The sequence below is a fragment of the Pongo pygmaeus genome, chromosome 7 (assembly GCF_028885625.2).
Source record: "Pongo pygmaeus isolate AG05252 chromosome 7, NHGRI_mPonPyg2-v2.0_pri, whole genome shotgun sequence".
NCBI classification, from domain to species: Eukaryota; Metazoa; Chordata; class Mammalia; order Primates; family Hominidae; genus Pongo; species Pongo pygmaeus.
In genome coordinates this window covers 119,023,498-119,036,486 of record NC_072380.2, presented here as the reverse complement: position 1 = coordinate 119,036,486, position 12,989 = coordinate 119,023,498, and the positions used below count along the sequence as shown (strand labels likewise).

General features: G+C 36.8%; 1 protein-coding gene across 5 annotated transcripts in view; it reads right to left on the bottom strand.

The window, feature by feature from the left end:
* Nucleotides 1–12,989, bottom strand: part of OXR1 (oxidation resistance 1) — a 488,540-nt gene that overhangs the window by 228,109 nt on the left and 247,442 nt on the right. For all 5 annotated transcript variants that reach the window (XM_054497496.2, XM_054497491.2, XM_054497493.2 and 2 more), the window contains one exon: nucleotides 12,342–12,538. In XM_054497496.2, the coding sequence (XP_054353471.2) occupies nucleotides 12,342–12,538 (197 nt within the window). The remainder of the gene's footprint in view (nucleotides 1–12,341; nucleotides 12,539–12,989) is intronic.

Here is a 12,989-nt window from a genome sequence, read left to right as displayed (position 1 = left end):
AACACAATAACCTCCAGGGATCTTTGAGTACAAATCCTAGCAAATAGAAAACATTGAAATGCAGCAGGGAGGCAAATACTGTTAAAAGTCTTACTGATTTGTATACTGGGCTGGGCTGCCTCTATATGCCTAATACATAGTGTTTCTCATACTAAGAGGGTTTATAAATATAATAATTCATTCATTAAGAGTTTATATTGCATTAGTTAAAAAAGTTCATTTAAATCCAACGCATATTAGTTTTTTCTATAAAGCATATTAGTCTTTTTCTGTAAGACAGAAGATTCAAATTTATGAAAGAGGCTTATCAAATTAATGATCAAACAGAATGGAGGAAACAGAATGCTAAGATTTGTTGGTCATAATTAAGGACACATTATGGGCTTTCTCCCTCAAAAGATACCAATCTAAATTAACTAAACTTGTTCAAGTAATATTTTGGAGGAATTCCACTTTATTATTTTCAAACATACATGGTAACATAAAATAAACTAACAAATAACCTTACTTTAAAACCAACTTATTAATTTCTCTTAGTACATATTTTTCCCTACCAAAAAGCAGTTTTCTAAGCTAAATTGCTGAACCTATTATATTCTGTGTCCTGAAATCATGTTTCAGTTATAAACCCACATAGATTTTTTTTCATATTGTACTAACACAAAGACTTTTTATCTCAGTTTGTTCAGATGATCGCAAAATTTCAGTTAGTGAATTTTAAAGCTGTTTACTAATAGCTTGCTTGTATGTAGATGTACACATAATATATAGGGAATGTATCATGAATGGTCACTGTAACGTTTATAATCTTCAGTTGAATTCACAGTTTTTAACTATAGTAAAAGTAGTTTCAAAACTTTGGTAGAAACAGCAATAGAAGATTCTCCCCCCCATTGTGTCTGGTTTTTACCTATTTTTCCATTCTCATAAGTAATATTCTTTCAGTCATAACTGTTAACATGGTCAAAATTTCATTAACAAGCATAAATCCTGTAGTATTTTTACATGTAAAGAAATATCTTTACTCGGTACAGTTATGCACACCTGTAATCCCAGCTACCCTGGAGGGAGAAGGCTCACTTGCGCCCAGGAATTCAAGGCTGTAGTGAGCTATGATCGTACCACTGCTCTCCAACCTGGATGACACTGAGACTTCATCTCATAAAAGAAGAAAAAAAAAATAAGAAAATATATATCCTTAGGTACAACATGGGAAGAAAAGCAAATTTAAAAAAATCAGGAGATACCAATAGTTTCATTTCTGAATGTGAGCAAGATCCTAGAAGCTCTTTAAATTCATACTCTTAAAAAAATGAAAACATTGGGAAATGTAGACATATTACTTCATTGTTCAAATCGCCAGTAATTCTATCTATAAATGTTTAAAATAGAGTAGGTCTTGCTTAATAATTTGTCATTTTCTTCCCCTCATTGTTATTCAGTGAAATGGGATGTTCATAGACGTGTTAGCAGGTTAAAAGGGCAAGTTTTGTTTGCTAACAGCGGTGAAAGACTAATTTTAATAGTGATTTAGGAAATTTCAAACAGGATCATGCTTATTTCTCAACCATGAACAATGTCAATTTTAATTATTCCATAAGTTAAACCAGTATAGGTTTAATTGGGCAGTTTAGAAATCACTAAATAAATTGACAGATATAATTTGTTTTTTAATAAGTTATAAGACAATTATGCTGCAGCTCAAACATAATACCAAAACCGTTTGCTCAAGAAGACCTCAGTGTTACTGACATTTCTTAATCTGTTTATCATGGCCATGATTAAGCTGTGTTTCTTGATTCTGGGTTGATTACTTCTGACAGAGAACAATCACAGAATCAGGGCAAAAAGGAATAAAGCAAATCTATAAAATAAGGTACTAATGCTATAAAACTAGAGTTGGCAAGCTTATTTAACAAATTATAGGCGCTACGAATCTACAGGAATATCAAGCAAACATATTTTTTCTCGTTCTGAGAATACCTCTGGTTCCTTGGTAAACTTTAGTTAAAATTACATACATGATTGGTAAAAAAAAAAAAATCTAATTTATCTTGAAAGAAATAAAGCTTTCATATTAATTTTAGAGTTGCAAGTAGTTTCAGCTTGTGGGATTTCCTTAATCTCATGTTTTAAAGTAGATATTAAATGAAATAAATGAAAAATGTTGTAAAATAAAATTCCAATCAAATATCACCCCCAACAAACATGCACACGGAGCTGTAGACTGTCAGAAACATATATTGAATCCCATGGTCTCATTAATCCACAAATGAACCAAAAAATTAAACTTGAAATCTTGATATCCTCAAATTCCACTATCTTGATAAAAAAAATTCCATATTGGGTACTTACACAAACTTTGAACCACTCTTCAAAAGCTGTGAAATGCCCAGGTCCACTTAGGGACTTTTAGCTTCCATGTGTAACAAGAAACCTCAGCAAATGAAATAATTTTCCCTAAACATTTTTGTGACCCAGAAAATGTAAAAAGTCATCAAACTGTCAAAACAAATTTCAATTCAAAACAAAGTCATAGTTCTCAAGAATTTAATTTAATTGGAACCCTCAGAGCAGCTATCTGTTTTAGTTTCTGTGCTTATAGACAGTGACCTGCATGCCAAGATAGTTCTGTTGATTAAATCGCAGAGACTGTCTGCTTTTTCATGAATAATCTTCTAACTTGGAGAGAACGTTCCAGGTCAGTGGTGACCTAGTTTCACACTGCAGAATGTGCCACCTCTAGCAAGATTAGTTTTTTCCTTTTATTTTTTAACCTCTTGTTATAGTATTTTTACCTTAGGGTTACCTTTTTTATTAAATGAGAGGCGTACAAGTTATGTGATGATATTTTAAAGTGTCTGGTGTATTGCAATTAAAAAGCAGTTAAATATGTGTCTTGCTTTTCTCTTTAGAGCTTCCAAACTAGTTATTACTGTTTTAATTTTGCCTACTACTGAGAAGAATTCCCAGGGAACCCCTAATTCCATAGGCTGTCTTTTCAATATGTAAGCAGCCTGGGGTTAGTAAGATACAAATTTGTATTTAACTGTGCATCGTTAAGTTTGGAATGTTGAAGGTATTCGATTCTGCAAGCAGGGCAAAAGACAAGATCATTGCATTGGATTTTAGAATTTGCAATTTCACAGACCATCATAATTTTAAGAGAATATTTTAGGGACCACTTCCCAACTTAATATTTTGAAAAGTAAAATAATTTTAAAAGAACAGACAAACAAATATCCTAAACTGATACCATATACTAAGCAGTCATTTCACAAAAGACCATTCATTTTAACACAAGGAGGGAAGGAAAGAAGGAAAAAGAGAGGAAACAGTGGAAGAAAGAGCAGAAGGGAGAAAGAAAGGAAAGAGGGAGGGGACAAAGGAGGAAAAAAGAAAGAAAAAACGGAAAGGACGGTCACTTCAACTAAGTATAGTCTTATGAAAAACTACTGTTCTTTTATTATTGCATCGTTTTCACCATCAATGGTATAGACTAGCACTTGGAGAACCACTCAATGAGATCTCCATCAATGATCTAATTTCATTTTTGTTTTTGAAAAGAGAATTTGACCTGAAAATCAATGTAGAGGATGAGCTCTTTACCATTGGCCAGTTTACTTAGATTCTTCCCTTGGCTTTGAAACTATTTACAGTAGGACCATGAATAAGTCATTTAACTTTCAGAGACTTAATTCCACTCACTCTATAAAAATGTTATAAGCATTTATTAAATTTATTAAATTCAATATGTTAGTCACCTAAAAGATTGACAATCTGTATATTAAAATGCTTGAAACGTATTCATATTAATCAGATTTAGAGAAGTTGTGGCCAGGTGTAAAGGATGTTTGGATTGAATCCTGGCAAATGAGTAGTTAATCAGAAGGCTAAACGAGGCGGAGGTATCACTATTCTAGGCAGGAGGAAAAGCCCAAGATACATCATACAGAATTACAACTTTGAGAAACCACAAAGAGTTTTTAGCTTGGCTGGAGTGTAGGGCTGAGGTCTGCAATGAAGCTGATGAAAGATAAGCGCAGTATGAAAGGTCTATAGAGTAACAACCTTATTTTGTGGAAGTGGGGAACCACCGCCGGGTTTTAAACAGGTGATGACTTGATCAGATCCACAAAGGTGAAGATAAGAGGCTTGTTTCATATAAGCTCCATGAGAGCAGGTACCATGATGCTTCATTCATGCTCTATCTTTAATTCACAACAACAACAAGCTCACTAATATTTACTGAGAACTTGCAAGTTCTAGGCACTAATATAAGTACTTTAAATACATTACCTCACTTACACCTCACCACAGCCCTTTCAGTAAGCAACAATTTTATTTCCTTTTATAAGGAGGCATACTGAGATTTGAGATTCTAACTACTTTGTTTATGGTCTCATAACTAGCAGGAGGAATATAAAGGTCCAACTTGGACTTTAGATTCTCAAGGCCAAGTTCCTCACCATTGATTGATTCACCTGCTTTCCTGAGCAAAAGAAGGAGCTCAATAAACACCCACTGAATGACTACACAGCTTTCATGGCCTTGGTAAAAAAATTTAGGCTCTTTGAGAGCTGATTTTCTCCTTCCCTCTGGCAAGCTGACACCTAAACCACTCTGAAGAGACAATAGCTATACATTTTAAAAAACCCAGGCCGGACGCGGTGGCTCACGCCTATAATCCCAGCACTCTGGAAGGCCGAGGTGGGCGGATCACGAAGTCAGGAGATAGAGACCACCCTGGCTAACACGGTGAAAACCTGTCTCTACTAAAAATACAAAAAAATTAGCCGGGCGAGGTGGCGGGCGCCTGTAGTCCCAGCTACTCGGGATGCTGAGGCAGGAGAATGGCGTGAATCCGGGAGGCGGAGCTTGCAGTGAGCCGAGATCGCGCCACTGCACTCCAGCCCAGGCGACAGAACGAGACTCTGTCTCAAAAAACAAACAAACAAAAACCAACTTCCCTGTATATACTAATACTTGTTACATTTTCCCTGATATTTAATTTCAATATTCTAAATTACAGCTTAATCCACACTCCTTATTCATTGTTGGTAGAAATGGACATCTAGATACCTCCTCTTGAAAACAATGTGGGGAAGCATGAGGGTCATTAAATTTCCCCTCAATCATTTTCTCTTTCATGCTTCAAATATCAGTTCCATTAGTCTTTTCATAAGCTAATCTGATTCCAAGGAAGGTGAAAAACAACTCTGAAAAATCTATTATTAATGCATCTAATGTCCTGTAATTCAATCCAGCCAATTGAGTTCCCAGTTAGAGCTGAGACAATTCATCATCTAGAATGTCCATAAAAATTGTATAAGATTTAAACATATTTTACGTGAATAACATATCACCTCTCTCGCTTAATCTATTTTATTCTTCTTTAAAAACTTATCATTACTTGACACTGTGTTAAATACCTGATTGTATATTTCTTGCCTGCCTTCTCCACTAGAATATAAGCACCTGAGGGCTGGCCTTAGTTTAGTTTAATCTTTTATTCACAGGACTTTGAACATAGCCTGGAACATAGTAGGCATTCAATATATATTTATTTAATTCATTTATCTGAATCTAAATGACTATAAATGGCTGTGTAAAGAACATTGGATGATTAATCATAGACTGTGTCTTACAAGAAGGTGTTACAGTGAGATTAGTTTAGATAGGATAAAAGGGAGAGGTTGATCCTGAAGACAAACAAGATTAAAAGGGACAAATAGACTGTCAATTCCCATGACAAGGTGAGAACCTGAGAGGGAGAGATTTCAACTGAAGGAAAGTTCCAGAGGTATTATTCAAACACCTGTTAGCGGAGGAGCCCCCCTTTTGGACCTATTCAGGAGCCCTGCCGAGGAAAGGCTAAACTGAAAGCTTTTCTGGCTTCTCTATGAAGTTGCAGAGAGCATTTAGGTGGCATAAGTAATAAAAGAGGACTTTAAAAAAATAAACATAAATGTTGTAATTATCTTACTCATTGTTTGCTACACCAGGTATTCCAATCCTTCTCTAATGGACTACAGACAGAAGAATCTTTTAGCTGTATACTTACAGTGAGGGGTAAACAGATAGCACGTTGTGGTGTTTAAGAGCCTTTGCTCTGCAATTACATTAAACTGGGTCTGGATCCTATCTAGGCTATTTGGGGAAGCTGTGACCTTAGACAAATCTCCTAACCTCTCTGGACTTCTGATTTTCATGAAAGTGAGGCCATTACCCTGTGTCACTGAGCTTTGGATAGTGAGATAATGTGAATAAATTGCTTAAAGATCCTGGCACACAGTAAATGTTAAGCTCGTCCTCCAACTGAATTCTGAGCAGACTCCCTCCTCTCCTCCTCCACTTCAAAGGACAAGATTCATAACCCTTTCTGACTATCCTCTCTGCCCTCCACAGTTATTTGGCACTTAACTGTGTGCCTCACACTGCACTAAGTGCTGGGATTAATGAGATTGCAGGCACCATTCCCTCTTCCTAAGAACTGAGAACCAGTATGGAGACAGACATGCCAACACAAGAAAACAGGAGGCACAGAGAAGTGCAGATGCCAGGGGAGCTCATAAGCAAAAATAGAGGAGGGTGGTGAGGGTGTCTTGCTCTATGGAGCCCATAAAGGGCCTCTGAGCATCTATACAATCTGAGATTTCTCCATTTTGTGGATTCCAGGGCACTCTGAACCTCCCTTGGCTCCTGCTGCCTCCTCCCTCATTCATTACACACCACTCTCTCCCCCATCTCTATGGCATTTAGGACATTCTGTGTTGTCTGTTTTGCTTACCAGTGTGCTCATTTCAACCAGGCACACTCTTTCCCATCGCATACGATGGCTGCCTTGAAAGCAGGGTTCTCTGTTTCATTTTTCATTCTATTCTGAGCATCATCTTCTATGAGGCCTTCACACAGCAGGGATTGATCAGCGATGAATCACTGAGTGATTCTGATTGTGAGGATTTTCATTCAAGAGTGGTCCTATTTCCTAACTGTCCAGCAAAAATCCTCCATATGGAAAGACATCAGGAGTTTTTACTAATAGTCACAGAAGCTGGACCGTGATATATGAATTCCAGCTCCAGTTCTCTGAAGTGAGGAATCAATATCACATAGAACTGTGCAGGTATACCTTAGGGAGCAACGGTACATACTTGGTTCCTGTGTGCACAGTTTTCTTTACTACCTCCATTCTTAATTTACAATATTTTTCAGAAGTCCTTATATGTAGTTCTTTGAATGAAGGGTAGTGAAATAAACTGATTATCACAAATATCTGAGTCTACTATTTGGCTTCGTTATCTATCTTTTAGTAGGGGCTGTGGTTTTGAAGGCTATGTTTCTTATTCTCACTGTAAAATTCAAGTGGTTTTATGTAACACAAACAATAATTGGAGTAGTAAAAAATTCCACTCCAGGCCGGGGATGGTGGCTCATGCCTGTAATCCCAGCACTTTGGGAGGCCGAGGCGGGTGGATCGTGAGGTCAGGAGATCGAGACCATCCTGGCTAACCTGGTGAAACCCCGTCTCTACTAAAAAAATACAAAAAATTAGCCAGGCGTGGTGGCGGGCGCCTGTAGTCCCAGCTACTCGGGAGGCTGAGGCAGGAGAATGGCGTGAACCCGGGAGGTGGAGCTTGCAGTGAGCCGAGATCATGCCACTGCACTCCAGCCTGGGCGACAGAGCAAGACTCTGTCTCAAAAAAAAAAAAAAAAAAAAAAAAAAAATTCCACTCCATTTTTTTCTATTTACCTATTAGTGCTACTCCACTAAGTTAATATTTTTTATTCTAGCTCTAGTTAACAATTCTATTTTTAAAAGAATAATAGAAGTTTAAGTATCTGAAGGATTTCAAATATCAAGTCCAGTGATTTTTTTCAAACTTCAGGTCATAGCCCATTAATGGACTATGAAATAAATTTAGTGAGTTGAGACTGTATTTAAAAAAAATGAAATAGAATATTGTATTCTATTTCATATTCTATAGAATATTCCATTCTATAAGTAATCAAAATAGTAATGGAAATGCTTTTAAGAAATTTCATCTCAGATATATTGGTATTTGCATGTGTATATATCAGGTGGTGCTGTAAAATGTGATAGGCAGAATTCTAAAATGGTCACCAAGATCTCCCACCCCTCTGGTGTACAGGCCTGCATAACTCCAGGGCCTGGAATTTATGATGGAGTTTATTCCTGTGATTAGGTTGTGTGGAACTTAAGACAGAAAAATTATCTGGGTGATCCTGACTCAATAACATGAATTCTTTAAGAGCAGAGATTATTCTTGTTTGGTTGAGGCAGAGGATCCAAATGAAATAGATTTGATGTGAAGTTCTTTGCTTGAAGGTGGAGGGGCCACATGACAAGAAAAGAAAGTGTCCCCTAGGAGCTGAGAGTGGTCCCTGATTGACAGCAAGCAAGGAACGGGTAGCTCAGCCCTACAATTGCAAGCGACTGAAGTCTGCCAAGAATAAGAATGAGGTTAGAAGCAATTTTTCCCCTGGTTGAAACTCCAGATGAAAACACAGCCCAGCTAGCCCCTTGACTTTAGCCTTGAGACACCCTGAGTAGAGAAGCCAGTCATACCATGTGGACTGAACTACAGAGCAGTGAGTTCATAAATCGGTGTTATTTTAAACTGCTAACGTGTGGTATTTTGTTTCACGGCAATAGAAAACTTATACAGTACTTTCTATGGTCAGCTGTGATCATAAAAAGAGAGTAAGATGAAAAACAACTCTGAAAGACAAGATTTGATTTCTCTTTTTCATTGTACACATGTAAGTATTAAGGTCAAATGATGGTAAATAACTTCTGCCAGATTACACAGTTAGTGATGGAAGCAGGGCAGAAAATGCTCTTTCCTGAACCACAGCCTGAGATGGTGATTACTTTCCTTTTATCTGAAGATTCATTTATTTCACATCAATAGTGACTAGCTTTCCCCTACTTATTCTAAATCAATGGAATTTTATTATACAGCCATCCCTCCATATCTGTAGGCTCTGCATCTATGGACTCAACTGACCACTGATTGAAAATATTCCAGAGTAAAAACAATAAACAGTAACAATGCAACAATATAAAACAATACTGACTAAAAATACAGTATAACAACTATTTATTTAATTTTTACATTGTATTAGATATTATAAGTAACCTAGAGATGATTTCCAGTATACAGGAGCATGTGCATAGGTTATATGCATGTATTATGCCATTTTATATCAGGAACTTGGGCTTTGCAGATTTTTGGTCTCTGTGAGGGTTCTGGAACCAATCCCCTCTACTCCCTGAATACTAAAGAATAACTGTACTTCTCAGAAAATAATTCTAGAAGAGCCACTGCAGCCACTAAAAAACACTTCAATGGCTGCAATATTTTTCTAGTTATTATTTTTTATTTGAAGATCCTTTAAGCCCTAAAATTATTGCTTGAATGTATATAGTAACTATAGCATGAAACTTCATTGCTAAATTTAAATGCACTTTACTTGGCCACAAGAGGGCTCCTAGAGTTTTCCAGGAGTATAAACTCTAAACTGAGATATTGAAAAATATCTTTCAATGAATGAGCATATTGGCTTGTAGACGGGTTTGTTCGTTGGCAAGGCTTCCTTCAGTGAGATTCTCTGGGACTTGTGGTAAAAATATCACTCCGCTATATTACCCATAAAATTTCCTCCAGCTGGCCGGGAGTGATGGCTCATGCCTGTAACCCCAGCACTTTGGGAGGCTGAGGTGGGCAGATCTTGAGGTCAGGAGATCGAGACCATCCTGGCTAACGCAGTGAAACCCCGTTTCTACTAAAAATACAAAAAATTAGCAGGGCATGGTGGCATGTGCCTGTAATCCCAGCTACTCGGGAGGCTGAGGCAGAAGAATCGCTTGAACCCGGGAGGTGGAGGTTGCAGTGAGCCGAGATCGCGCCACTGAACTCCAGCCTGGGCGACAGAGCAAGACTCCGTCTCAAACAACAACAACAACAACAACACTCCTCCAGCTTATTATAGCGCAGAGGGGATGGCAACTTTTGAGAGTCAGAGAAAGCCTGATTCTGACGGGTCACAAGAGAAGGTAGATTTAATTTGCAGAGCCTGCTCTCTACAGCTCATGACCCCATCTTTAAATGATCTATGGCTCTATCCTCATCTACCCTATAAAAATCTCATCTACCCTATAAAAATAGGGTGTAACACTTGCCTGTCCAAGGTGTTGTAAGGGTGAATTGAGGATAGAACCCAGGAGCTTAAATTGCCCCTGGCATATGAAATTATCAATAAATGAAAATTTTTATTGTTTATTACTAATACTTTTACTAAGAGACATAGAAGTACATTTGTTTTGTAAAGGGAACTTTCAATACCGATGATTATACGGTTGCTAATATGTTAGCCTTGAAAATAATGTTTCCAGGTCCAAATTACTAAAAGGGTTATATAGACAGAGTATATTTAACAGTTCAGATGTCTCTTTTAACACAATAGACATGCCACTCACATTGATTATGAATCAAATTGTTACCAATTCAATAGTGAAGAATTCACGAGTGGTGGTATTATTTAAAATAACTCATCGTTCATCTTTCTGCAATCCACCCCTTTTGAGACTTCTATTTTCTAGGCTTAGCCCATTAGTCATGGTGGCCAAGCTGGCCAGTATCTCTCCCTTTTTTTCTAATTTTTAATGAACATTGAGTTTGTAGAATAAGCTTTATTCTACAAGAAGGAGAAAATACTAATTATGTCTTCTTAGCCAATTAGAAAAGCAATAGAAGGCGACAGACATGTTGCAGAGGAGAGGAGGATATTGGTAATTGGAGAGAGTTATATAGACTTTGTGAGCTTTTCTAGTCAATTGATTTATGGAACTGTGCTAGCATAGGTTTTAAAATTGGAAATATGTGCCTGTCTACACTTTTATTAATTCTCATTACCTGATGATGGACAGTCTCATTGACACCATGCTTGTTGCCTTTTAGAAAATAAGACTTGACCCTCTGGAAAAAGGAAGGCTGAGAATGAATATATAAGAAGAGGACATAAAATGGTGGAAAGAGAAAGCATGGTTTTAGCAGCCAAATTCTGAAATAAGGCTAAACCTACATGGAGGCATTTCTTCAGCTTGAAGGAAGGAATTTAACCCAAAGACATTGGAAAATGACTTGACAAAGTCACACAGGAAATTGTTGTAGGAATTAGAACTAGAAATCTGGTCTCCTGATGATCATTTCTAGGAATGGCTACTAAAATACCAAAGAAAAAGATTTCAATCATCTTAAAACAAACAGTCTCATATTGGGGTGGTGAGGATGGTAAATTTTAAAGAAAACAGGCCCTCTTTGATGTAACACTGGTTAATCCATTAAGCCACAGTCTCTACTATTACAGCTTTTGGATGTGACCAAATCTCTCCAAATTGAAGTTAAGCAAGGCCAAAGCACCCATTCTCTTTTTGGGTGGATTTATCTCCCCTACACATCATTCTTTCCCATATACTAGATGTTTAGTAACTTTTGTCTCAGATAGACTTAAGACACTAAAAGCTGCTATTGTTCATTACAAAGCAAGGCCAAAGACATGCTGGGCTGATATGGTACACAAAAGTTGGTAATTTGATTTGTTTGGACTGATTGCCTACAACTCTCTGATTAAATGTTAAAATACAAAAATTAGAGGATATCATTATATCTGGGGGAAATAATGTAATGCCTGCAAAACCCAAGCCATATCCTATTACTCTTCCCTATGAAGGGCCTGGATGTCATTCAATTTTTCCAAAGTAAAGCAAGGTGCAAGGTCAAAATAAACTCACAATGTAATCTGTCCTCTCTCAGAATGTAATAACTTTACTTTCTTACTGGCTTTGCTAGTTACAGGCTGACATCAACCACAGTCTTAACAACCTGACAGAACAGGTTCAGGACCTGGGAGCCTGAAGGGAAAATGAAAATAACAAAAACAAAAAACAAGAAAGGCACTGGCTGAACAATGGCTAAAATGAAAATAGCACACAAAGTTAAAAATTAAAAAACCTAAGAGAGACAGAGAGAGATAGTATATGTATATGTATATGCATATGTATGTATATGTATATTTACTTCCCTTAGGTTAGGATATAGAAGGTCCTCAAGCCTCCTTTTATTTAACTTTGCTGAAAGTTTTTCAGTAGTTTTCCATCTTTATGTTCAGACCACAGAAGAAAATGTCCAAATAAACCATCAGAAAGATTTACATGTTTTATAACAAGGAGCCACTTAACTAAACAGACCCAGAAATTCTCAATGCCATTTAGGTAGATTTCATCTATTCACTTGCATAAAACATCTGGTACTCACCAATTGTGTAGAACCTCTTCAGTTCGCTCCTTCTGGAAGGATGTTTCTGAGTATTTGCTGCATTGTTCTGCTCTTCTTCAATGATGGGGGTCTTGGGTGCAGGGGGCTTACTGGCTTGTGGTGTTTGCTTTCCTGCACCACCCAAAGGGTTGAACCCTGGAGCATTAATATCCACCGACTGGGACTTTTTCTTCAGCCTACAAGTAAAGAAGACCACATGCTGTGAATCCTGATTCTAGAGACACATTTGTTCCATGTTTATCATATTTTTTTCAACAATTGAGTTATATTTAACCTTGAGATAGAACCACATCTATTCAGAAATGATAGACACTCCCTACAGTATTTTAAGAAAAATTCTACAAATATTTTTGAAACTAGAAGGAAAAATATCTTCTGCCTAATCATTTTGAAAGATTTCATTAAAATATAAGGTGATAAAGAGCTTTTATTTTTTCAATAACCAATTAAAATATAGTGTCAAAGATAATGGATTTGACTATAGTATTTAGTTCTGAAAGGAATTTTTTAATACTACAGTGAAACATTAGTTAAAAATAAATGTTAACTCCAAAAAGAATAATAAAATCATTATTTTTTAACCAGAGGCTGCCAGTGTTTTTCTGCTTAATCTATACACCATCTTAG